The 27,783-nt window shown below is 42.1% G+C and overlaps 1 protein-coding gene across 3 annotated transcripts; it reads right to left on the reverse strand.

Annotated features, from left to right (window-relative positions):
• Positions 1-518: 518 nt before the first annotated feature.
• On the reverse strand, positions 519-27,783 carry MCM8 (minichromosome maintenance 8 homologous recombination repair factor). 3 transcript variants are annotated; one of them, XM_028722197.2, is made up of 19 exons: positions 27,629-27,783; positions 25,400-25,560; positions 24,651-24,725; positions 23,994-24,076; positions 22,697-22,846; positions 21,047-21,150; positions 20,527-20,725; positions 19,873-19,958; positions 18,273-18,424; positions 16,444-16,591; positions 13,624-13,654; positions 12,442-12,582; positions 11,740-11,881; positions 9,295-9,490; positions 7,882-8,101; positions 4,848-5,057; positions 3,535-3,611; positions 2,888-3,077; positions 519-2,219 (listed from the first exon to the last, which is right to left on the reverse strand). In XM_028722197.2, exons 2-19 carry the CDS (start codon positions 25,539-25,541, stop codon positions 2,127-2,129), a joined length of 2,439 nt encoding a protein of 812 aa, XP_028578030.2. In that variant the 5' UTR covers positions 25,542-25,560; positions 27,629-27,783; the 3' UTR covers positions 519-2,126. The 3 variants fall into 3 exon arrangements, with proteins under 3 accessions (XP_028578030.2, XP_028578029.2, XP_077782595.1); XM_028722196.2 differs by having other exon boundaries at positions 16,444-16,642; XM_077926469.1 differs by having other exon boundaries at positions 16,444-16,642; positions 27,679-27,782.

Genomic DNA, 27,783 nt, shown 5'->3' on the forward strand with positions numbered 1-27,783 from the left:
CCAGCTGGTGGGGTTTTTTTTTTTTTTTTTTTAGGTATCCAGAGCTTAACGCCTGAAATGGAAGTCATGATAAAAAATAACTTTGTGGCATGCAAACCAATAAATGACTATTTAATCAAAGCAACAAATGGTTTGAGTTTTTAAAAATAGCTTTATTGTACTCAAACCATGGGTGGCGCTGTGAGTTAAACCACAGAGCCTAGGACTTGCCGATCAGGTCGGCGGTTCAAATCCCCGCAACGGGGTGAGCTCCCGTTGCTTGATCCCAGCTCCTAGCAGTTCGAAAGCACGTCAAAGTGCAAGCAGATAGGTACCGCTCCGGTGGGAAGGTAAACGACGTTTCCGTGCACTGCTCTGGTTCGCCAGAAGCGGCTTAGTCCTGCTGGCCACATGACCCGGAAGCTGGCCAATAAAGTGAGATGAGCGCCGCAACCCCAGAGTTGGTCACGACTGGACCTAATGGTCAGGGGTCCCTTTACCTTTTTACTCAAACCATTGAACAAAAAATTGTAACAGTGTTTTCCTTTAAAAATAGCTTTATTCACAGAAAGCAATAAACGAATGGTTAAAACAAAACAGAATAGCTTTATTGCACACAAATAAATAGATGAACGTAACAGCAGGTTGTGGAAGGAGGTGTTGACTCTGTCCATAATTTTAAAATGTCAGCAGTTTGGTTTCTTTCTGAATTTAAGATACTTCTAAGGACGCAGCAAAAGTACCTGATCAATTCAAAGGCTACAGGACTGTCTACATGAGTAATCTTAAACCTTTGAAGACAAGGGCTGCAGCTTTAACCCAACCATGCATTCCTTAACTTTTTACTGTATGTTTGTATGGTGGCAATGCTGTTGTTGTGAGCCGCCTTAGTTCAGGCTGTGATTCACTTGAACAGCAATGGTCTACTATTCCCAAATGATCACGCAAGACCCAACCCTCCTCTTCTACCTAACCAGCAATAGGTAGGCACAACATGGGGAATGGCACAAAGTATTCCTATTCTACCCATAAGCAAATTCAATACATTCATGGGTGTAAGTCACAGCTGATACCTTCCTTTTCTATACAAATGTAATGGAAAAATAATAGCATTCTAAAACAGTATTAGTGCCCTGTGCTGGAAATTTCTCTGGTATTCCCAAGCCTATGGTTGATTGTAAGCAGTCTTACAATCTTCAAAACCTGCCTATGAAACTGGCTATCAGCCAATGATAATTTCAATACAATATAGAACTATTTCAAAATCACGTTTCCTTCACTTGACACACTTTCTCTCCCTTTTTTAAAACCATGCTAAATATTATGGGTTGCATCCAATATTAGCTACACTTAGAATAGATCCATTGAAATGAATGGACATGACTAACTTTAAATCCAATGAATCTAACCCAAGCATACCTTGGTTGGATGCAACCCAATATAATTACTGAGTGCATCAGTTGTTGTATTTAAACAAAATATCAATTCACTACTAGTGTGCCCAAGTTTTCAAAATGAACATTTTAAAAGTTAATCACTCATACAAGAATCATGAATGAGTTACACACTTTTACGAACTGAGATAAAAACTGAAAAGGAAGCCTTTTCAACCGACACGCAAAACAGCGAAAGGAACGAGTGGGGAACACAAGATCTAACAGCAAGCAGACCAGCAGCACAACTCACCTCTGAAAACTACCACACATAAACCAAAAGGAAGCCTTTTGTGAACACAAAACACACTTGTATGTTTCTGCTTGTCTGCATAGAGCCAATGTGTTTACTGCAGAATGCAACATGAGAATATGCAAAGCATTTTTAATCATTGCAGTTGCAATTAAACATGTTGGATTAACATTCTTGCAGTGCCATTTGAAGATGGGATCTTAAAACAATGCATAAGTTTCACTTCTTGTTTAAGTTCTACTTATTTACATGACTTTGAAATGGCAGCTGAAGTCATTTTCTCCATTATAATAATAACCTATCTGAGCAGGTTTCTCACATATTTTGTACCACCTGGTGTAACAAAGTACTGATTTTTTTAAAAGGTCTTTCATTTAAGCCTTGGTAGCCTTAACAGAGTATCGTGTTGTGTTCTACTGATCCTCTTCCAAAAACTCAGTTACTTTGGTTGCTGAATTCCTTCACATAGTTTGAAGCTGATACAGCCTTGGACCTTTTTTCAAGAAATAACCTTGATCATTTAAAGAGCCAATGAAGTTTTCAAAGTCAGCTACCTGGAAGAATCACACAAAGTTTATTATCTGGAGAGACAAAACACTACACATTATGCTGTAAGCCTCTTTCCTCACAATAAATTGATATTTAAACTATTTAAATATTTTTCATCCAGAAGGGAATTTCAAAAACAATTTGTGACACAAGTATCTGCTATGTGAAAGGGTGGAAGCATCAAAAATTCACCTAAGCTAATACAAGCCTTCATCTTGAGCACCTTGTTTAATTTTTTTTTTTTAAGAGATCATTTTCTAGTCATTCTCTAGTTAGAGTGCAGCAGGGCACAACTCTCTCTGACTGTCCTAAGTTATCTATACAATTGTCAGTGTTCACACAGCGAAATACTGCAGAAAAAAAATAAAATCTGCAGAAATTGCAACACACTTCAAGATAGTTCACAGATGTCAGGCTGTTAAAGAAGAAAGGCAAGTTTCAGTAACAACAAAGTTTGCGGCGCTGATGTTAGATGATATATTAGTAGGGCAACCAATCTCAAATACAATTTCTAAATGCATAGGCAAAGTTCAGCCATCAGAGCTGGAGCAATATGTTTAAAGTCCTCTGAACCACGGAAGAACAGATGCTGAGAACAGAACTTGTTTTTCCAATTGATAATTCCAATATCAAACTTAATCCTTTCCAAATACAAAATTTTATTTTTACTTACTTTTATATTTACTTCCTTTGCAATCTGCCGCAGCTGTTGAACCTCAAAAAGGCTGTTGTAGGTTCTTTCTGCAATACGATGAAGGGCAGAAACAAACCTCTTTGCTTGCGACCTGTTGCTCATTCCGGAACCGTGTTGCGAACGATCAAAATCCAACTTCCCAAACTCATCGGAGTAAGTTCCTAACATGCTTGAAGAAGAAACACACAGAAACATCAATAAACAATGAAGGCGTAAAACTAGGCAGAGAAGTGCCTTTGGAAGAGTTAACCATAAGAGCAAGCTTGAAACTGTTGTTCATTTTCTGCAGGGAATCACCAGTGGATTGATCAATTAGAGCTCTCCCCCACCTGCCAACATCCATGGCTTCTCCCTCCATTCTAGTGTAGAAAACAGCTCCCTGTACCCAATGGGGAATGTGACATTGGACCTACTGTGAACATTGGAGCCACTGAATTTGAGTAGCTCAGTTTGCATATTCCTGCCCAGTACAGTGAGTGGAGGGACAGCCCAGTTGAGGATCCCCTCCTCCCTGCAGGAAAATGTGTACATATCACTGAAATAAATAAAAGCACCACCAGGTGTGCAAAAGAGCCCCGCAGACCTTTGGTTTGCTGTAAATTGAGTCTTATTCTGGTGCATACTACCTGTATTTCATTATTTCTATGACATCTTCAGCGTCTTCTTTGGTGGCCTTTTCTTTTAATTCTAACCTTGACCGTGCCTTAAACAAACAAACAATAATTAAAATTAAAATGGGTTTTACCCAAGTCATACTCGAAAGTAGCCCTGCTGAAATATAGGGGCCTGATTAACTTAAGTCCATTGACTTCAATGGGTACTCCAAGTGGGATTTAGTCAGCTATAACCCTTTGCAATAACCAACCTCGTCTCCTCCCTAATTTATTCAGATCAGAAAAGCTACGTGAAAGGAGTTTACATCAGCAGCTGAAAAATACAGGCAAATACGCACTACATTTTTCAGTTTGAATGTGGATATAGTTCAGCAAAGCTGCTGAATTTTGTGGCATTTAGGAGAGAACAGAACAGAACAGAACTCCATCAGTGCTGGCTGAGAACACATGCTTCGTACACAAAGCCCCAGGTTTATTCCCTGGCGTCTCTACTTAAAGGACATCAAGTAACCAACCTGGGAAATGTCCCTGTGCCAAGACCTTGGAGAACCACTGACAGATGGAATACGTAATGCTGGGCTAGAGGATTCAGTGGCATGACCCAGTTTAAGGCAGTTTCATATAGTTTAAAATTAAAGAGGAAGAATGGGGATTGTTCCACTTAGCAAGCTGAAATGCTTGTGCTGAAGAAATGATTAAAAAGAGCACATCACTGAACTCCTTTCTTGGAACAAAGGCAGCTTAGCGTATCAACGTAATGGATTGGGGAGAGAAAAGTAAAGTTGAATCAGTCACAAGATATTGAAAGAACGGATAATCTGGGTTACACCAGCAGAATCGTATTTAAAAAGTGAGATATCCAGTGGAATATCTCTATGTTTGCGAGATCTTTTCTGGAATAACATCCAGCATGAGGCATTAAATTTTAAGGAGTATCTCTACTTTGAGGCTAAAGTTACACAAGGGAGCCATTCAAGAAACGGAAGACAGTGAACATGGCTGAGTCCAGTTTGTTAACTTTTAGTATCCTCAATTTTATTTACAGAAAAATATGGTAGCAGCATTTTTTTAAAAAAAAATGGTGAGAGTTTTCCTTGCTCCCCTGGAATCTCAAGAATCCGGCAACTCAGATTTGATCCAAATCTAGTCCCACCAGGTTGATAGAATTACATCTATTTATTTAAATTAGGTTTTTAAAAAGAAAATATTTGCGCTGCCTCCCAACGCCCATATTAAAATCACTAGCATTTGGGCAGTCTGTCACTTGGCAAAACTTTCCTACTGCAAGAAATCCAAGCGGCAAGAAATATAAAATGAAAGGAAACCTCGGTAAGACGTATCAACGATTCCAACTGTCGTGTGGTGATAGGTGTGCTGTCTGCTCTTTGGCTTTGTTGTCGGAGTTGAAGGTAGAATTCCTGGAGGACCTGAGCAGCCTCTGGAGATAGCGTGGGGTGCACGTACTGACGGGCATAGCCAACATACTTCCTCAACAGCTGGTGCGGAACTGGGTCAAAATTTTCTCCTGGAATGACCTGACGATTGAAAACACGCTTTAGGTATTTTGGCATTGCGCTTAGCGGCGGAAGTGGACCGTGCCATCAGATTTGAACCACTGTGGCTCCCACAGGTAAGAGTGGGAGTGAGAAACTTGAGAGACCCAGGCTGAAGTCTCTCACCTCATGTAAGTCACTCTGCCTCACAGATCCTCACAACAGAGGGTAGATTGTGAGAATGGCTGTAACACATGTAAAAACGCTTTGAACGCTGAAATGCTATATAGCAAACACAATGGCTGAGAGCTCTACCTCTCTTTTAAATCAGAACCAGTGAAGGCGGTGAAGGTCCTGTGGGAGTGTCTGGAGGCGGCTGGAGGATGGATGGCAGCTAACAGATTGAGGTTGAATCCTGACAAGACAGGAGTACTGTTTTGGGGGGACAGGAGACGGGCGGGTGTGGAGGATTCCCTGGTCCTGAATGGGGTAACTGTGCCCCTGAAGGACCAGGTGCGCAGCCTGGGAGTACTTTTGGACTCACAGCTGTCCATGGAGGTACAGGTCAATTCTGTGTCCAGGGCAGCTGTTTACCAGCTCCATCTGGTACGCAGGCTGAGACCGTACCTGCCCACGGACTGCCTCGCCAGAGTAGTGCATGCTCTGGTTATCTCCCGCTTGGACTACTGCAATGCGCTCTACGTGGGGCTACCTTTGAAGGTGACCCGGAAACTACAACTAATCCAGAATGCGGCAGCTAGATCGGTGACTGGGAGCGGCCGCTGAGACCACATAACACCGGTCTGGAAAGACTTACACTGGCTCCCAGTACATTTCCGAGCACTATTCAAAGCGTTGGTGCTGACCTTTAAAGCCCTAAATGGCCTCGGTCCAGTATATCTGAAGGACCGTCTCCACCCCCATCGTTCTACCCGGACACTGAGGTCCAGCACTGAGGGCCTTCTGGCGGTTCCCTCACTGCGAGAAGTTACAGGAAACCAGGCAGAGGGCCTTCTCGGTAGTGGCGCCCTCCCTGTGGAACGCCCTCCCACCAGATATCAAAGAGAACAACAACTACCAAACTTTTAGAAGACATCTGAAGGCAGCCCTGTTTGGGGAAGCTTTTAATGTTTGATTTGTTATGGTATTTTAATATATTGTTGGAAGCCACCCAGAGTGGCTGGGGAAGCCCAGCCAGATGGGCGGGATATAAATAAATAATTATTATTATTATTATTATTATTATCATCATCATCATCATCATCATCATCATCATCTCACCTCATGTAAGTTACTCTGCCTCACAGATCCTCACAACACAGGGTAGATTGTGAGAATGGCTGCAACACATGTAAAAACGCTTTGAACGCTGAAATGCTATATAGCAAACACAATGGCTGGGATCCAGCTTCCCATCTTGGGTGTAAGTGGAAAGTGTTTCTGTGCAAGGAGGGGAGGTATATAGACTTCCATCCATTGACAGATCTTTGTACTTTATGGGATATCATCAGAGGAACTGGGAGTTGGCGAGAGGGGCAGTTGCTGGGAAGCGGGTAGCTGAAAAGCCCCCGTACATGAGCAGACCACCACACAGGGCACTTGAGAGTCCCAGCTACTTATACACAAACATGGGCTTCATTTATTTTGAATACTTATTTCCTGCTTTATATTCCCCAAGGGTGTCAGGCTTCAGGGATTCGGCTCCCCACCCTTTGGCAGTAGATAAGCAGAACAAAGCGAAAGGAGTCTCTTACCAGTTAGAAATTTTAATGATCACAGCGAGAGAACAAAGAATCCATTCCTAGGGATGAAGGTGCTCCCAATTAAGGGTTCCACTCACTTCCCCCCAGTCATCCACGTCACTTCCGCGTCTGGCAACCTGATCTCACAACCACTGTGCTTTCTGTACTGCCACCTTATCAGCTCTCCTTGACCTTGGGCTAAGCGGATGGACACTTTCCAGTGAAAGTGAGCCTGTTAACTCTCTCTCTCCCAGTTCTTCTTCTCCTAGCTGTTCACCACCCAGTTCTTCCCAACTTCTGCCTTCTGAACTATGTCCCTCTGCAAACCGCTGTTCCAAATCTATATTGTCCCACTGCTTCTGGGAAGATTCAGGATCAGGGAGGTGGGGAGGAGGGTTTCCACCATTTCTCCCCAGTGCAGCCCTCCTCAGCACGGTCCCTGACAAAGGGTCTCTCAAAAAGGGGCTTACAAAAACCCTCACAATAAAAATTATATCTAAATCTGGTATTGATAACAGAAATCTCCCTGTGGTGCCCAGTTTCAGGAAGCATTTCCTGCAATCAAACTTTGCCTTTCTTTTCATTACAACAAAATTCAGACTTGGATGTGAAAACCCCATTTAGATACAGTAACAATCTGGATACAGTGGTGCCTCGCAAGACGAAATTAATTCGTTCCGCGAGTTTTTTCGTCTTGCGTTTTTTTTCGTCTTGCAAAGCACGGTTTCGGGAAAGTTTTGGAAAAGCTTCAAAAATCACCAAAGTCTTCAAAAACCTCAAAAAAGGCTACCACACCGCGTGCTATGAGTTGCTCCTCGAAGTCAAGTCGCAACTGTATTAACGGTTTTAAGAAAAAGGAAACAAACTTGCAAGACGTTTCCGTCTTGCGAAGCACGCCCATAGGGAAAATCGTCTTGCAAAGCAACTCAAAAAACAAAAACCCTTTCGTTTTGCAAGTCTTCCGTCTTGCGATGCATTCGTCTTGCAAGGTACCACTGTACTTAACAAAAACAGGAGAAAAAATGAAGTAGCGAGCTCCTAGAATTCATTTCATGGGAGACGCTGATCATTGCCTAGAGAGATAAGATGGTATAGGGCCAGGAAATCTGAACAGTATGTACTACCTTTAATCTTTCCAACAACGGTTTGTCTGAAACGGCTTCAAGGACTGATATGTTCGAATTCTGAGAGCTCGCGCGAAGCACTACAGCACTGCTGCACCCAGTCTGTTTTCCTGCTCGCATTGCCATCACGTGTTCGGAAAGCAGGTAGTCATGATCTTCATTCGGTATATCCAACAGTATGAACACCAAGTCAAATCGCGACAATAAAGCGCTCCCCATTCTACACGGAAAGAAAAACCCGCAAGTACAGTGCATGTTATTAAACACACACACACATACCCCTGGGTACACTCTTTCTATAGCATACCTGAAAACATAGTGTGGAGAATTCAAAATAATTTGAGGTCTCTTCAGAAGAAGAAATTCTATATGCAAGTTTACATCAATTTGAACATACCGTACTTTTCCGTGTATAAGACTAGGTGTTTTTACTGAAAAATTATGCTTAAAATAGAGGGTCGTCTTGTACATGGGTAGTGCCTAGGGGGGACGTGGGATTGGTTGATGCTGCAAGCTGGAGATGGTATGTCGCGTGTTATTGGTGTCTGTGGCAAGGGGTGGTGTTGACTGGGCGTTGCTGCGGCAATTGGGTGGGCAATAGACTGTTTCAGCCAGTGAGGAGACAGACGTTAAGAGGCTGTTGAGACGCATGCGAGTGTTAGCATTGGCCAGGCAGGTGAGTGATTTTCAATCACAACAATACAAATACAGTGGTACCTTGGGTTACATACACTTCAGGTTACAGACTCCACTAACCCAGAAATAGTGCTTCAGGTTAAGAACTTTGCTTCAGGATGAGAACAGAAATCGTGCTCCGGCGGCGCGGCAGCAGCAGGAGGCCCCATTAGCTAAAGTGGTGCTTCAGGTTAAGAACAGTTTCAGGTTAAGAATGGACCTCCGGAACGAATTAAGTACTTAACCCAAGGTACCACTGTACAACATGTAGGCTAATAGTTAATAGAAAATATATAATAGAATAATGAATATCATTATTCTATTATATATTTTCTACTAACTATTAGCCTACGTGTTGTGTTTGTATTGTTGTGAGGAGAGTGGTTTTTGGCAACCCTCCCCCCCCCCCCCCGTAAAAAATCTCAACAACTCTGGGCAATCTCCCCCATTTTCTTAATTTTTAGACCCCAAAAATAGGGGCATCTTATACATGGGGGCGTGTTATACATGGAAAAGTACCGTAATTTGTTTGCTTTTTGTTCAGAATTTTACAACATTCAGCAAAAAGGGGGGGGGGGGAGAGTATTCACATTGAACATTTAAAAGGAGAAATAAGTAATTCCCTCCAGAAAGGTGACCTTTCGGACAAAATCGGTGATGCAGACTTAAAAGTCATTTTTAAGATGAAAAAAATCCCCCCTTCTTTCTTTCTGATGCATGCATTTTAGAAGTACTTACTTTAAATTCTCAGATACTGTTTTGGCCTTGTTGTAGTGTCCCCCAACTGGATTTGCAGCCGCTATGATTGACGTCCTCGCTGGCAAACTGCAAACAATACCAGCCTTGGCGAGGCTGATGCTTTGCTGTTCCATAGCTTCCAGCAAGGCTTGGTGCTGGTTACCCATCTTATCAAACTCATCTATTCCACAAATGCCTGAAAAAGAAAATGACAAAAAGAGAGGTGTCATTCCCGTACTCTCATAAACTGGATAAGTGAAAGGCAGCAGAGAGTGAAGGCGATGCGCCAAAAACTTGTTTGAACCAGCACTTTCTACAACTGGAGCTATGCAATCTCTATTTGAATGTGTGTGTTTAGAAAAAGCATGGCAATAGGTTCTGGCAAACTTTAGCATTTGCCACTGTCAGGGTCCGCAGGCATTGAAGTGGGCTGCACACATACAGTTACTCATGCCAACCCACCCTTCAGATTATCAGTGCCAGAAGTAAAGCCAGAAGTGATCATCTACTTGAAAAGAAGGGGGACTTGATGCAGACTAGAGTGGTCCGATGCAGAAGAGGAAAAGGTTCCTGCCTGCATGACAAGCTATGCCTGATGAAATTCCCTCATTTTCAAAACTATAGAAAGTGTAGAAGACCTGGAGATGCAAAGAGGTAGGGGGAGCGTTCTTTCATATGTGGTGGACTTGTAAAAGGGTAAAGGAGTATTGGGAAATGATCCATAATGAATTGGGGGAAAATGTTTAAAAGTAAAGGTAAAGGTAAAGGGACCCCTGACCATTAGGTCTAATCGTGGCTGACTCTGGGGTTGCGGCGCTCATCTCGCTTTATTGGCCAAGGGAGCCGGCGTACAGCTTCCGGGTCATGTGGCCAGCATGACTAAGCCACTTCTGGCGAACCAGAGCAGCGCATGGAAACTCCGTTTACCTTCCCGCCGGAGCGGTACCTATTTATCTACTTGCACTTTGACGTGCTTTCGAACTGCTAGGTTGGCAGGAGCAGGGACCGAGCAACGGGAGCTCACCCCGTTGCGGGGATTCAAACCGCCAACCTTCTGATCGGCAAGTCCTAGGCTCTGTGGTTTAACCCACAGCGCCACCTGCGTTCCTAAAAAGTACTTTAAAAGTACTTTCCCCCCAAAACCAGAGTCCTTTCTGTTGGGGATAATTAGGGCTGAAATTCCCAGGTGTCAAAAAAGGTTGTTTATGTATGCCCCTACTGTGACCTATGTTTTGTTAGCCCCCAAATGGAACACAAGCAAGGTCCCAAACAAAGAAGAACGGCAACTGAAGTTGACAGAATATGCACAACTTGCAGACTTAGCATATACAGTGGTACCTCGCAAGAAGAATGTCTCGCATGACAAAAAACTCGTTAGACGAAAGGGTTTTTTATTTTTTGAGTTGCTTCGCAAGACGATTTTCCCTGTGGTCTTGCTTCGCAAGATGGAAACCTCTTGCAAGTTTGTTTCCTTTTTCTTAACACCGTTAATACAGTTGCGACTTGACTTCGAGGAGCAACTCATAGAACGTGGTGTGGTAGCCTTTTTTGAGGTTTTTAAAGACTTTGGTGATTTTTGAAGCTTTTCCGAAACTTTCCCGACACCGTGCTTCGCAAGACGAAAAAAATCGCAAGACGACAAAACTCGTGGAACGAATTAATTTCGTCTTGCGAGGCACCACTGTAGAATAAGAGAACAAGAAGAACATACGTTTAAAGCAGATTGGAAAACGTTTATTGACTATATGGGAAATAATTGTATATAGCTGGAAACGCTGGCAGCATTAAGATAAATTCAACAGTGTAAATAAGTTTTGATGGATGTAATAAGGGAATACTGAATGGTATTGTTTTTGTAAAATATGCAGGGATTTATTATGAACCATGGGATTAAACCAGGGATATAACCAGGGATTAAAATGAACCATGGAAAGAGAAGAAAGGAAGTCACTGATATCTTAAGGATGTAAAATGAGTATTTTAAATTGTAAAACAGAAAATTAAATAAAGTGTGTGTGTGTGTGTGTGTGTGTGTGTGTGTGTGAGAGAGAGAGAGAGAGAGAGAGAGAGAGAGAGAGAGAGAGAGTGTTTAGACCTGTCCTCATTTGCAACTGGCCACCCTAATTCAGCCAATCACCATGGTACTGTAAGTATTCTGCCCACCCTGTGAGCTGGATCATCTTCCAGTAGAGTATCAAATACCCAGACGGAAAAGGTAGGGAAAGCAACTAACTTCCTACAAGATCACAAATGAGGAATGGACTAGTTATAGCCATCTGTGTTGTGGTAGCAAAGTCAATGTGAAAAAGTGCTTTGAAGGCTACAGCCACAGTTTTTATAAGATTTTTAGAACTAACAAGGTAATGTACCATACCAGCTGCCAGCTGAAGGGATTATGCATTAGCTCAAAGTTTCCAGCTACAGAGAGGATCACTTCTATAGTACCTTGATCTCCAAGCACAAGGGCACCAGCTTCCAAAGAAAAATCTCCAGAAGAACTGTCTCTGGACAGAGTTACAGTCAGACCAGCTGCAGTCGTCGCATTGCCACACACATACACACCACGAGGTGCAATATTGCATACAGCCTAAGAAACAAATGGTAAAGGCTAGTTTTGCATGCTATGCATTTACTTATACTAAAAAGAACAACATCCCCATTGAAGAATATACCATATTTTTTGCACCATAACATTCACTTTTTTCCTCCTAGAAAGTAAGGGGAAATGTCTGTGCGTGTTATGGAGTGAATGCCTGCGGGTGGCGGGAGGGATCTGCTGCAGTCGTGAGCAGAGGATCCATGGTTCCCCTTCCTTCCCTCCTCCATGGTTACAAAGCATGGATCCACATGGATCCTCAGGATTTTTGCATTGGGCTACTCCAAACTCACTGTCAGATCACATGTCTGTGGCCACAGCATGAACCACAAAAATCATACATCCACTATTTCGTTTAGAGTATTTTTTTTCTTGTAATCCTCCTCTAAAAACTATGTGCGTGTTATGGTCTGGTGCGTGTTATAGGGCGTAAAATACGGTACATCTTTTCCCTGTATTCAGATTGAAACGGCTAAAGTATACATTTAAAAAACACTTTGGATGTCGGTAACAACAACAAATAAACACTATTTATTAATAAATGAATATACTTGCAACATCTGACTTTTCCCCAGTCCTGGATCTCCAACCACCAGAAGATGAGGGTCTCCTCGAATAGGAATCCGATTTTTATCATCCATATACTTTTGACAGCCTCCAAACAATGCCAACACTAAGCCAGCTTTCACAATCTGTTAAATGGAAGCATGATACATAAAGCATTGGAACGGATTAGCTCAAGGCAGCGGCACATAGTCCACATGTGGTCTGCTCATACCTCATAGGAATTCTCACAGGAGCTTGAGAATTCCAGCCTGAAGAGGTGCAGGCACAATGGCAAAATACTAAGTACACGCAGGTCCTGCTCTTGAAATGCTCATTATCCAAAATTTTATCTGAACACAAAGAATTATACCCAAACCTCGCTACACAAACGGCTGGTTCAGGTATCTGAACAGCCGGAGTTTGTCCACTTCCTTACTTGTTTTGAGTTTTGCTGGTAGGCAGCAGACGTTTTGGGCAGAAACCAGGGAGGGAGGGAAGGAAATCAAACAAATCAGGGACCAGGAGAGCTCAGACTAATCAGTTCTTCCTTTGTCTTTTGCTGGTTGGCTTAAGCAGTTCTGGGCAGAAAGTATGGAGGAAAGGAGGGAGAGTAGCCTAGAAACACAGACTAGAAATGTCACTATTAGAAACAATGGAAATTGTCAGCTCATTATGTAAAAACTTGCCTAACAAATGATTTCCTGGGAATAAATGGTGTTCAAAAAGCAGGACCTGCGTGTATCAGAAACAAGGCAATGAAAAGATTGATGGCTTCACTGTTTTAAACTCACATGATATCTATTAATCTATTTATTAAGATAGAAACAAGAAACTCCTATAAAAATAACTACAAACACTTCCACCGTAGCATAACAACTGAAAAGTGAAAACATACATTTTTAAAAATGAAAAGGAAGCCAATGTACAATTTGTCGGGGGGCTTCAAAACAGGCCTAGACCATATGAGTAAACATGGGATTTATTTTTTGTAATGCTAACATAACTGACTGAATCCTACAAGGGGCAGGGAAACAAAAGAACAAAGAACATCCCAATATTATATTCCAAGTTACTCATTCTGGATTGCCAACCAGTTGACAAAAACTAGGTTATGGGGGAGACGGGGGGGCATTTTCCAGTGAGCATTTAGAACAGCCATCGGAATTTCTCCATTGGGTCGCACTTACCTCATGACCGTAGATAGTAGGACAAAGAGAACTAGAAGGAAGAGAAAAACCAAATTAACACATAATTTAAAACAAGTACCCAGGGTAGTGCATGTTCTGTGTCAATAAACACCCCCCCCCCAAGTGTTTTGCTAAAAGAATATAGATTTCATAGCATAAACTGAATTCTACATACATGGTGCTATTTAAGCAAATCTGCATGAACAGTTCACGGTTTATTCTGCTCCTAGCAGTCATGGAGAGGGGCTATGTAGGGCACTGAGTTACTAGCCATACCCCCCTGGTTTGGCTTCTAATTAAAAGGTAAAGGAGCCCTGGACAGTTAAGTCCAGTCAAAGGCGACTATGAGGTTGCAGCGCTCATCTCGCTTTCAGGCCGAGGGAGCAGGCAATTGTCCACAGACAGCTTTCCAGGTCATGTGGCCAGCAGGACTAAACTGCTTCTGGCACAATGGAACACCGTGACGGAAGCCAGAGCACACAAAAACACTGTTTACCTTCCCGCTGCAGCGGTACCTATTTATCTACTTGCACTGGTGTGCTTTTGAACTGCTAGGTTGGCAGGAACTGGGACAGAGCAAAGGGAGCTCACCCCTTCACATGGACTTGAACTGCCAACCTCACAATCAGCAAGCACGAGAGGCTCGGTGGTTTACCACAGCGCCACCCACATCCACTTCCTGTAAGCAGAGACGCCCTGTAATAGATGGATTGCCTACTTGCCTGCTCTTTGCCTTGCCTGCTGCTTCTCTGTCCACATGCTGCTGCCCATTTCAGTGAGATGGCCACATCACTCATACTTCTGCTGGCCACCTCACTAAGAGAAGAACATACAGGGTCCACCATCTGCTCCCAGCTAAGCCCACCTCACTGAGAAAGAGATTGTGCTGACATGTACCTGCTTTTGGCAGCTTCCGCAAGAGAAATATTCTGCCTACATTCTACTGCCTGCCTGAGTGGAAGAGGAATGAAGACGAATGAATGCCTCTCCCCACAAGATGATGCTCCCTGCCTGAAGGACAGGGGCTGCCCACTGTGGCCCATGCTAGCCACCTGAGGGAGAAAAACTGGCCACTGTGATCCCATGCTGATGCTGCCTATTTCACAGACTGGCCACTGTGTTCTCACACGGATGTGTCCAACCAGAAGGAGAGACACAGGCCATTGTGATGTCATGCTGATGCTGAAGGAGAGAGAAACTGGCCAATGTACCAGCCCACAACTACTGTTCACCTGAATAACAAGGAGACACTGCCTGGCACGCCAACACATTGCTCACCATGTTCATGAGTATTATGTCCTTTGCACCTTGGACCAGACTGGGGTTTCTTAACTTGTTTTTACTCTCCTGTTCCTGCATATTAGGTTCCCCTACCAGAGGTCTATAATAACAAGGTAATGAATCAACCACATTTATTTGTACACAAAAGGTAGGTAAAGGTAAAAGGTAAAGGACCCCTGGACAGTTAAGTCCAGTCAAAGGCGACTATGGAGTTGTGGCATTCATCTCGCTTTCAGGCTGAGGGAGGCGGCGTTTGTCCACAGACAACTTTCCAGTACATGTTGCCATCATGACTAAACTGCTTCTGGCACAACGGAACACCGTGACGGAATCCAGACTGCACAGAAATGCTGTTTAACTTCCCACCACAGCAGTACCTATTTATTTACTTTCACTGGCGTGCTTTTGAACTGCTAGGTTGGCAGGAGCTGGGACAGAGCAACGGGAGCTCACAATGTCAGGTATTCGAACCGCCGACCTTCTGATTGGCAAGCCCAAGAGGCTCAGTGGTTTAGACCACAGTGCCACCCTAACCCGGCTTCTAATTTACAAGCATTGCCTACACATTTTCAAATTTCTTCCTGCATCTATAACAGCTGGTAACAAAAAAAGGACATTTTTAAAGAATGCTGAGATTTTTAGATCTCAATGATCACATCAATTTCCTTACACAATTATGAAATTCACACTGCCCTGGTAATAGCTTGATAGCAATTACAGAAATAGAAAGGATGCTTGGGTTTTCTTACCAAGTCTCACAACTACCACTCCTACGCAAGCGTCGAAACCTAAGTTCTTAACAGTACAATGATCCTGCCAAAGTTCAGCACTTTAAGACCCATTGGGTGGAATTAACTAACTTTTACTCAGAGGAGACCTTTTGAAATCAGTGGATTTAACTTAGACATGTACATGTTCATTAATTTAAATGTGTCTACCCTGGTTAAAACTTCATTGAATACTACCCATTGATTTCAATCACTATATATCTTCTGTTGAGATCAAGATAAGTTAATATCAGAACTGTTTTAACATTAGAAAGTGTATTTATGGACACTTATCAATGTGTACTAGTTACACAAACAGTACCTGCACTCAGTGTCTCCCCTACCAAAGCATCAGATAGCTCAGAACAATGTCCTAGACTCTAAGGAGCATAGAATGAGCATTTAAGATTCCTCTTCTAATAGCTCCCCCCCCCCCCAAAAAAAAGAAATCCTGTACAATCTGCTTCATGTCCTAAACTTAGCAGTCAGCCATCTAGTTCCAGATAAGTAGAATGGAGAACAGAACAAGTTGTTCCAGCTTAGACCAAGTTGTATGTTTCAAGGATTATTTTAAAAGGAGATTCTTCTGTAGAAAAGCAGATTTATGCACACACTTTCTTTTCTTTTCTTTTCTTTCCTTACATTAAATGAATTAAGGGGTCTGGAAGTGAAAAACTGAAGAGAGGGCGTCATGAGTGGATCGTCTGGGATTGTTGAAACAAGATAATATGCAAAGTCTAATATTCACAACGACATGCAAGAAGTGACATACTTGACAATGAGCTTAAACAGGTTCTCTTCTGCTTGTATTTCCCGGACAGCATAAAGATCTTTAAGTGAAAACTCCATGCCGGCTTGGTGGTTTACTCCATGTTCATAGTCCTTGACTTTCTGTCCTTTAGTGTTGCTGATAGAGTTTGCTTCGATGTACAACAGGAAGACACATTTATCATTTTTATTTCTAGATGCTCCTGTTAAAATATCGCAGCAACAATCACATTATTCTCTCTATATGGGGATATTACAGTTAAAAAACAAAACTAGTTTCAAACACAGGGTGATAATTCCTGAATCCAAGATATATACAAGAACTATAACACTTTCAATATACAGTGGTACCTCGAGTTAAGTACTTAATTCATTCCGGAGGTCTGTTCTTATCCTGAAGCAAAGTTCTTAACCCGTGGTACTATTTCTGGGTTAGTAGAGTCTGTAACCTGAAGCGTATGTAACCTGAACCGTATGTAACCCGAGGTACCACTGTACTGACCAAAATCGTTTTTGAAATCACACCACGATAACGATCTTGACCTGGCAATATGCAGCAATATATCGCTCCTCGCATGAGGGCAGCCATTTTCAAGGCACTGACGATATCGTACAATGATCTCAGCGATAACGCTGCTGTTCAAAGCTGCCTTTCCTCACACTAAGGGAGGCGAGGGCAGCTGATCGCCCTCACTTCAAGGCACCACGGAGCAGCTTTTCTCAGACAGCAGGAAAGTAGTAGCAGCCACGGTGGATGTGGATCTTCACTGGCTGCCCTCACAGACAGTGGCTTGATGCACCCCCCCATCCCCTCCCACTAAAATCATGCGGTGGAGGTGACTCTGTTTCCTCTCCTCCTCTCTCCCATCCGATCTCCGCAGCTGCTCCTTCCCTCATCCCCACGCTTGATCTCCAATTTCAGACATCAGGATCTATCAGATTACAGTGGTACCTCGGTTTATGAACTTAATCCGTCCGGAAGTCCGTTCTTAAACCAAAGTCATTCTTAAACCGAGGCGTGTTTTCCCTAATGAGGCCTCCTGCCGCCGGTGCCCTTCTTCTGTTTGGATTCCATTCTTAGACCGAGGTAAAGTTCTCAAACCGGGACACTACTTCCGGTTTTGTGGAGTTTGTAAACCGAATCGTTCGTAAACAGGGCTGTTCTTAAACCGAGGTGCCACTGTATTGCAATGTTTAGGTGCTGATATCTCACAATGTTGAAAACCATACATTGCTCAGCCCTAGTCTGTTTTCTAGTACAGTGGTACCTCGGGTTACATACACTTCAGGTTACATACGCTTCAGGTTATAAACTCCGCTAACCCAGAAATAGTACCTTGGGTTAAGAACTTTGCTTCAGGGTGGGAACAGAAATCGTGCTCCGGCGCGCGGCGGCAGCAGGAGGCCCCATTAGCTAAAGTGGTGCTTCAGGTTCAGAACAGTTTCAGGTTAAGAACGGACCTCCGGAACAAATTAAGTTCTTAACCCGAGGTACCACTGTATACCTAAAATCCTTTGCTTATTAGGGGCTACCCCACATTATGTTCAAAAATTTACTTTGCGGAGGTAACTACCATAGAGCTATCAAAATTTTCAAATATAGGGGGTCCGTGGCTTGGGTTTTGAAAAATAGGGGGTCCTCACTAATTGAGACCCACTGCACTACACTATTGCAGCTCTCCCTAAGATAATTTCTTACTACATTAAATTCACGTGCGTAGATACCATTGTCAGTTAGTTGGATTACTTTGGTCGCCTCCCCTCACTCTGCCAAAAACAGAGAAAACTTGCACGAATGTCAACATACAAAAGCTATGGCCAGTTATGGTGTACCTTCCTCAGTGTTTGACACTTTGACAATGCCTGTGACGGTAATCACATCTCCCGGAACGCAGCTGTCTACCAGGTCCTGTGCCAGTTCACATTCTATTGTTCGAGGAATTCTTCCCGCTTCTCGCTGATCATCAGACATGAGCTCTTGAATCCTAGAATTATGTTATAATACTTTTGTATCTGTGATATTTATCAGGGGCTGGACTGAAGACAAATGGTGGGGGCCGTCCCCTGTTCTCCTGAACCTTCCCAAGAACAGGAGGACAGTATAGATTTAGAACAGTGGTTTGCAGAAGGGCATAGTTCAGAGGCTGCAGAGGGCAGAAGCTGGGAAATATTGAAAGAGGAACAGCAGGAAGATTAAGAAGAAGCACTAGGGAAGAGACAGCTGACAGACTCGATGCCCTCAGAAAGCATTGCTGACACACACACCCCGAACCAGGCAGGCATTATGGGTAGTAGAAGAGAGAGCTCAGAGACAGAAAGCTCAGATTAATCAGCGCGGTGGTGACGAGGAATAGAGATGATGTGGGGGTGGGACTTTACTTGGAGCAATGCCATCATGGCATAAAGACTACATTCCTTTGTCTCCCTCTATGAATACTGAATAAATTCTGTGGTAAGGACTCTTCGTGTTATCTGCTTTTTTTACTGCTACAGGGGGGAAGGATAGGATTCCCTGAGCCTTGACAGATTACAGTAAAGATAGACAAAATTTACACCCCCTGGTCTAAATCAAAGGAAATATGCTAAACAGTTATGGGGGATGAGTATCAGTGAGGAAGCACAAACTAGGCTATCCACAATAGTCATCACTAACATCCCAATTTGCAATGGTAAGGTATTCACCATGCCCATTTGGGGGCCTGTGGATCCTAGGAACCCCCAGCCTCGCTCAAACACTTTCAGTTTCAGTCCCCACCACCGGCAGGACATCGTTCCCCAGGAAGCCTTCCACAGACATATCAGGGGGCCTCTATTAGCATAAGAGTGGGCCAGGCCTCCCTGTCCCCCAGCAGAGCAGCACTTTCTAGGGTCTCTCAGCTGAACAAATAACAGCTTTAGGACTGCAGCCTTCATTTGTGAATGGCTTTTTATTCAGCACAACTTAAAAAGAAGAAGAGGAGGCATATTACAATGAAATTATTTGATTCCCTTAGAACAGGGGTCTGCAACCTTTAAGACAAAAAGAGCCCTTGGACCCGTTTCCGAAGAAAAAAAACCTGGGAGCCGCAAAACCGGGAAGGCGACGTCAGGACGGTGCGTGACTAACGCACGCACCGCCCCCATGCGACGTCACAGCCAGTACAGCGCCCGCCACAGTGGGGAGTGTCAGGGCGCACAATGCGCCTCCTCCCCTCGCTAGTATCCGCCCCGGAGCCGCGGCAAAGGTGTAAAAGAGCTACATGCGGCTCCGGAGCCGCGGGTTGCCGACCACTGCCTTAGAAGAACATGGCCATTTCCTCTTACATGTAAATTTTTAATAAATACATGCAAAGCTTTAATTGCAATCTGTATCATACACACACACACACACACACACACACACCCAAAATATCAGATTCAAAAAAAACACAAAGCAAAACCGAAATATACTTACTTAATAGACTGCCAGTCCACAGTAACTGTATAAGGAGAACTTCTGTCAGGAGTGAATGATCGTCCATGACATTCAGGCAAAGGACACTAAAAAATGCATGTTCAAGTTCAGCACAAAAAAGTTTATATTAAATAAAGTACTTAAACAAAAAATCTTGTGGCACTTTAAAGACTAACAAATTTATTATGGAATAAGCTTTGGTGGACCAGAGTCCACTTCATCAGTTGCACTTCATCTGCTCTACAAAAACTTATGCCACAATATTTTTATCAACCTTAAAGTTGATGAACAAGATTCATCATTTTTGCAGCAAGAAACTTAACATGGCTGCCACCCTGGCAACTATAATACTTGACGTTATCCCATTTGTTTTGGAGGAGCAGAAAGCTCATCCACGCTAATTCTCAGAGGCTTCTGCTTGCATAAATCCTTCTTTGGCAAACAATGCTCTGAAGATAAATAATGCTTTAGCTTAATTTATGAACCACGTATAAAACTGGGAGTAAACCAGAAGACGTGACAAGTTTATTTTCAGCAATTCCGCCTAGTTTTTTCCGAAGTTAACCCATTTCCCTTTATTGCCTGATGTTTTAAAGTCCCAGCAGTCTAATAATAAACGGTGACTAAAAAAAATGGTTTTAAAGGGTTCATTACCTTTGTAGGAAGAGTATATTTGCCATCAGGTAAAGGGAAACTCTGAGTATTCCCACAGGCACTGCATATAAATGCCATCTTGGTGCAGATAGGCCTAATGTTACTGACACGCACCACAGTCCCACGCAAAGCCACAAATTTCCCATAGCAATTGGCTCGAATATTCCTAAGCTGAGTAAGTGGGTCATAGTTGTATACTCTAAAATAAAACAATATGGAAAATTAGATGAATGTCAGGGGAAATTAATCATGTTAAAATCTACAGAGCTACTATGCACACCTACTTGGAACTAACTACTACATAACACAAAGGGATTTTCTTCAGAGAAAACATGCAAAGGATCAGATTGAAAATCTCAGTCTGGCAATGGGGCGGGTTAGAATCAACAAGCTATTCATCATAATTTTGATGGAACTTAAGACTAATTTCCCCAATATCTGGGAAATGCATTGCTTCGCAAATAACATGTGGCATGTGGAGTTTGAGGCTTTCAAGAAAACTTTTTAAAGCAATAGCTACCTTGCATGAATATATGGGACATTAATTATGGGTTCTTCGTCAATGGACAGTCCCTCTTGTTCCTGAAGTTGTGCGGCATGTTTTTCAAGATCTTTGCTTAGCACCTATAACATAAAAAAATACTCAGGAAGCCTTGACCATCATATAAAGATGCTGGTAACACTGAACAGCATTTTCCAACCAGTGCAAAAAAAAATCACAAAGGTTTCAAGAATCAAAACTCTGCATTCTTGATTGTCATTTTACACACACCCCTTTCTTAAATACCATTTTCTGATCCTTTTGTTAGGCACAATATTGGCTCTGAGAGTAGTTTTGTTTAATCAAAGTAAGAGGCTTGCTTGCTTATTTATTATATTTATTTACAAATATCTCAGGGTGATTCATAATATAAAAACACGAGACGAAAGCAGAAATAGCTGAAAGAGAAACAACAAAATAATAACCCCCCTCCCACAAACACATTTAAAAGGCTGTAGAATATTAACCATCCAAAGGCTTGCTTGATGGGGAACATTTTTGCCTGGCACCTAAAGACAAGGAAGGCACCAGTTGAACCTCCTTGGGGAGAGCATTCTACAAACAGGGAGCCCCTGCAGAAAAGGCCCCTCTCATGTTGCCATCCTCTGGACCTGTCATGGAGGATGCACACAAAGAAGGGCCTCAGATTACAGTGGTACCTCAGGTTACATAAGCTTCAGGTTACAGACTCCGCTAACCCAGAAATAGTACCTCGGGTTAAGAACTTTGCTTCAGGAGGAGAACAGAAATCGTGCTCTGGCGGCGCGGCGGCAGCAGGAGGCCCCATTAGCTAAAGTGGTGCTTCAGGTTAAGAACAGTTTCAGGTTAAGAACGGACCTCCGGAACAAATTAAGTACTTAACCCGAGGTACCACTGTATAAACAAAGGGTCCAGGTCGGCTTATATGGAGAGAGGTGGTCCTTGAGGTACAGTCATACCTCATGTTATCTTTGCTTCATGTTACGTTTTTTCAGGTTGTGTCTCGCAGCGACCTGGAAGTACCAGAAAGGGTTACTTCTGGGTTTTGCAGCTCGCGCATGCGCACAAGCGCTAAATCACGCTACACACCTGCACAGATACGGCGCTTCAGGTTGCGGGCTTTTTGTGTTGCAAACAGGCCTCCGGAACAGATCCCGTTCGCAACCAGAGGTACCACTGTATTGTGGTCCTAAGTCATTTTATGTCAAACATGCATAAAATCCAAGTTATAACACAAAAATAGACTTCAGACCCCTGAAACCAAAAGGTGAGGTGTGAGGTGTCTTATGATTTCATAAGCTTCATATTTCAAAGAAACAGCCAAGTTAGAAAATCAAAAACTCGTTAGCTGTTTATTTCTTTGAAAACACTCCAGCACAGTCACAAAAAAATAAGTTTCTTTCTGCTGGCTCACAGAGAAAAGTATTTGGTTATCAAAATATAAAAGAGTCATGCAGAGGGAAGTTCCCAGGCTGGTTCTATGAGAAATCTAGAAGTATGGGTTTCTCTTCCTTTCACACACACTTGTTAAAAAAGAATCTTAAATGACACTTTTTGCCTCTTCCTCCCTCCAAAAAGTACATGCATTCAAGTCTGTGAATGATTTAACATTCAAAATTTTACTGCTCACCATGTGCTTGAGGTATTTACCTGATGTATGGCTAGGCCCATGCAGTCCAATATCTTTTGTGGCATATCTCTTAATTCAGAAGCAATATCGGCCATTGATTCCATTAATTCTTTATCATGTGCCAGCTCTTTATAATCCACAAGAATACTTCCTTTTCTTTCTATTTCATCCTGTAGAAGAGAACTGTGTGAATTTGTCACAGTATTTTCAAAGGCTTGTCTGAATTGTTTTCAGAACATGGGATACGAGTGAGGTGTGTGAGAGCAAGAGGTTTAGCACATAAAGATCCTGTGAGAACAAGGAAGCCGACAAGAAGTTGTTCAGAACCCCTCCAGTCCTGAAATTGTATTGCTAATAAAGTTTCCTAATTGATTGCATACATATTAATAATAATTAATAGAAGCCTCACTTTATGCCCACCAAGGCCTTCAAGACACATAATAAAATCATAAATGCATCCTAAAAATATACATTTGAGCACTATAAAACTTAGTAAGGACTTGGTCAGCAGCAAGGATCCAAACAGACGACAACCTCCACATCTGACAGTACAGGCTTTTACATATCTTCTAAAAGCCACTGCAAAACTTGTTAAGCCTTTCTAGGAAAGTCATCACCGTGGAAAATATTACTACTTGTGGTTGTGATGAAAGCCTCAGAAGGGAAAGGTATCCAAAACAAAGTATCATTTACAAACTTGGACTACTGCAATATGCTCTACGTGGGACTACCTTTGAAGGTGACCTGGAAACGACAACTAATCCAGAATGGAGCAGCTAGACTGGTGATTGGGAGCGGCCTCCGAGACCTACATTGGCTCCCAGTACGTTTCCAAGCACAATTCAAAGTGCTGGTGCTGACCTTTAAAGCCCTGAATGGCCTCAGCCCAGTATACCTGAAGGAGCATCTCCACCCCCATCGTTCAGCCCAGACACTGAGGTCCAGCTCCGAGGGCCTTCTGGCGGTTCCCTCACTGTGAGAAGCAAAGTTACAGGGAACCAGACAGAGGGCCTTCTCGGCAGTGGCGCCTGCCCTGTGGAACATCCTCCCTTTCAGATGTCGGGGAAATAAACAACTATCTGACTTTTAGAAGACATCTGAAAGCAGCCTTGTTTAGGGAAGCTTTTAATGTTTGATGTATTTATTGTGTTTTTAATATTCTATTGGGAGCCACCCAGAGTGCCTGGGAAAACCCAGCCAGGTGGGTGGAGTATAAATAATAAATTATCATTATCATTATTATTACAGATTATAAGATAGTGGAAGGTGGGGATAAGAGATAAGGAATGAGAAAGAGATCACATTATGAAGACTTACCTTATCATAAAGCTCTATTCGGGACACAAAAAATTTCTCAAATGCTTCAATCTTCTGAACAAAAGGGGAGTTGTCATCATATGCTGAATTGGACAATTTTCATTAGTTATTTAACATTGGTGCTGCAGCTTTTAAACATCTTGCTTAGAATTCAAAAACACAATTTTTCTATTAGAAATTACATTTCCTCAAATGCCATCCTAAAAAAACTGTGCACAAACCAGCTCATTCTTTCTGGATTTTCTTCATAGTACACAAACATAGGCTTAGTTTAAATGACAAGGAAACTGTTGAGCAAGTAGCATTCATGAGGGAAAATATCTGGTCACACTGGAACCACCATATAAAAAAGGGTTGTTTGCATATTGACTTACTGAACACAGCTCACATAAACCATTTATTTATATAGCACCATAAACATTCATAGTGCTTTACCTACAAAGTGACAAGATGATAAACTACTAGCAAATATGTACAAGTAAGCTCATTAACTTCAATTTGTCCTTTTTGCGTAAGTATGTATTTTATAACATACAGTATCAAGGATTTGGCTTCATCAGGCATTGAGTTAAAGAGGAGAATTAAATACAAGCCAAAATGTTATTCTATTCTCAAGCCATCAAGTCAGTTCTGTATATATCTACAGAAAAAGCTTACCTTCAGAGAAATATAGTTTCCAGCCTCTGTAAGTAGGAATCTGATCCAGAGTCATCTGAATGAACTGAGGCAGAGCTGAAAAGCATTTCCCAAGAAAGTTAGTGATATAAGTCAATTTTCAGTTCTCAATTTTTCATAGATATATCTGCCTACATATGCTGCTTTTAACTGATGTCTGCAATATATTACTGTATAATATCATTTTCATTAAATATTTAAATATATAGCAATATAAAAAGATCCACAAAAATGCAATAGCAAAAGGTAAGTACACAAAACAAGAACAATCGTTACAAATGTCCCTGTTCTGTCCACAGGGTCATATTTACCATATGACATTTATGCCTTCTTTCCTAGCATACCCTGTGGAATAAGAAACTGGCTCTGCCTGTAATATTTCATAATGTTTTATGCAGTTTTATTGTTTAAAGGCTCACTGGGCTCCCCTTAGGAAGGCAGGACAGGCTATCAATTTATAAATTCAAAGTAATAGATAAAATACAGTTTAGAACAAAGTTATTTTTTAAAAGATAATAGTTGCTCATACAGTACACAGAGGCAACATTTGCAAGGGGTTCAGATTTTAAAACTACCCTCCATCTTAAGACCATGATATGGCAACCCCAAGCTCCAGGCCTTGCATTATGTTATCAAAGGACACATTTTCTTTATGCTATTCTTCCAACAACAAACACATTCCTTTAAAAAATAATAATACAAAAGCAAATCATGTTGTGGAATTAACATACCAGACTCTGACTTCCCAGCACTTTTCCCTTCTCCTCTCTGTCCACGTCCTTTTCCTCTCCCTTGCCATGCTCCTCTTCCTCGCCATCTCTGAAAGCCACCTCTTCCTCGCCCAGAACCTTTCCCTCTGGGTTCACTGCTCATCTCAGCACTCTTAAGGGACCTGAAACCAGAGTTAAACCAAAGGACGTTGCTTTCAATTCATGTGTGGCAAGTAACATTACACCTTGCAAGCAATCCATATATGAAATGAAATGATGACCACTTCTTGTAGGTAAAACACTTGGAGTGAGCTGGCATGGAAATCTAATGATCCAATGCACAGTGAGTAGAGAAGATACTTAGTTTCGGACGTGAGATACTTAGTTTCGGACGTGAGATCTCCAGGCTGATAGTAGAAGATTGATAGACATTTGTTGGGGATTGAAACCGGGAAACGGGGGGTGGAGTTTGGGGATCCAAAGGGTGCATAATTATAATCTGTTTTTGCTTTTATTTTGTTTTGCTATTTGTATGAAAATTGGGGAAGTTGTGGGAGGGAATTTGGGTCGACTTTAGGGGGGGGGAAGTTTTAAGAATGAGAATTGAGGTATAAATATTGATGTTTATAAGGTAAAATTGGTTTGTTTGTTTTTTAAATGAACTAAATAGAAAAAGGTTAAGAATTGGGGATAAGAACTTGTTGAACTAATAATTTGAATTGGAATACAAGAAGGGGAGGGGTGGGGAAGTCAGGGAAATATGTTATAGAAAAATAAGGATTGTAAACTTTATGTGTTTTTAAATTTTTTTCTTTTTTCCTTTTTTGATTTTTTTTTATTGTACTAAGTGGAAAATTTCAATAAATATCTTTAAAAAAAAGAGAGAGAAGATACTTAGTTTGCAGTCCTATGCAAATGTCAGAGTAAGTCCCATTGAACATAAGGGAATTTTCTTTTGAATCAACATACATTAATTATAAAATCCAAGGGCACCACTACCTATTGAAGACATTTTCATTTAAGAAGGTGCGACCTATGGAACAATTATATATCTGAAAAAATTGTTTTTAAAGAGTTTGTTTACATGATTGTTGTTTGAAAGAATCTGCATTTTAGCCTGTTTCTGTGCTGAGCATCACTTTGAAGGCATTAAACTGTGAAGCAGCCCATATATTTGTTTAAAAATAATGATAATAAATACTTTGCAGCAAAGGGATTTAAAAAAACACTCCACAGATAACAGCAGTGCTGTACACTGGATAGGATACCTCGCATCCCTGGGCCACAAATGCTCTCATTAGAGCCAGAGTTAGACATTATGCAGTTCTCAAGCATGGGCAGCCTATAATGTGGCCTACACCCATTCAGACTAGAGTACAGGTACTACATGTTCATAGAATCATAGAGTTGAAAGGGACCTCTAGGGTCATCTAGTCCAACCCCCTTTAACCAATAACAATCACCATCATCTCTTCTCATAGAAATCAAGCATGTCAGGGAGATATGCCTCATTTTCACTACCAACACCCTCACCCAGGGCCGGATTTAGGTTTAATGAGGCCCTAAGCTACTGAAGGTAATAGGTCCCTTTATATATCCAGCTGTCCTTTGTCAGGAGCAGACTGTCGCTGTTTTTTGTGTTGAATATATGTTATATTGTAATTTATGGACCTAATAGGTATCTAAAGCCATTTGCACATAACAAAATATGTATTTTATCAAAGTGATTGTAATTCTAGAAAGTCTGTTTCAGATAGTATGCTTTTCAAATAGTTTAATTGCAATCTGAGTGATTTCTTTACACTCTCTCTCTATGTTTCTTCTGTTCTTCTGTCTTCCCTTTACTTTTGTGGTAGCGTTGTTCCCCCTCCGCTATTTTTACTCTTTATTTTGCTTTGGGTTTACTCACTCCGTGAGGGGTCCCCCCCCCCCGAGTTCCCCGTTTTTCTCCTTGTCTTATTTCCTTTTGAGTTTTGTTGCTGCTGCTACCACTTTACGTTTATTTTGATATAGAATAGAGATTTTTACCGTCTTGTCGCTGCTTCAGTGATGTCTATATGGTAATTTATTGACCCAATAGGTATCTAAAGCCATTTGCACATAACAAAATATGTATTTTATCAAAGTAATTGTTGAACTGAAATACAATTAAGAAGTATATTAATAGTGAATTTTGGGGGGGGGGGCCTAAAAGAGTAGGGCCCTAAGCTATAGCTTGTTTAGCTTATATCCGGCACTGCCCACACCCACCTGCCACCTCATGTGGGGCAACCCCAGAGCTGAAAGCAGCAGCCGCTCACCAAATCCACTCCTTCTTCCCTCAGGCAGCTTCCGCTTTTCGAATTTTGGCGCGCGCTTGGCGCGTCACCTTCGTCGCCAGGCCGTCAGGAGGCCAAAGAAAGGCG

The sequence above is a fragment of the Podarcis muralis genome, chromosome 3, assembly GCF_964188315.1.
Source record: "Podarcis muralis chromosome 3, rPodMur119.hap1.1, whole genome shotgun sequence".
NCBI lineage: Eukaryota > Metazoa > Chordata > Lepidosauria > Squamata > Lacertidae > Podarcis > Podarcis muralis.

What these genes read in the sequence shown, in the direction of transcription:
- MCM8 (XM_028722196.2), bottom strand. Translation starts at nt 25,541, where the DNA reads ATGAGCAGTGAACCCAGAGGGAAAGGTTCTGGGCGAGGAAGAGGTGGC. An exon ending in ACAGTATCTGAGAATTTAAA is followed by an intron (nt 8,102 to 9,294) that starts GTAAGTACTTCT and finishes CTTTCCGTGTAG; the next exon opens with AATGGGGAGCGCTTTATTGT. An exon ending in ATAGAAATAATGAAATACAG is followed by an intron (nt 3,078 to 3,534) that starts GTAGTATGCACC and finishes TTCTTCTTCAAG; the next exon opens with CATGTTAGGAACTTACTCCG.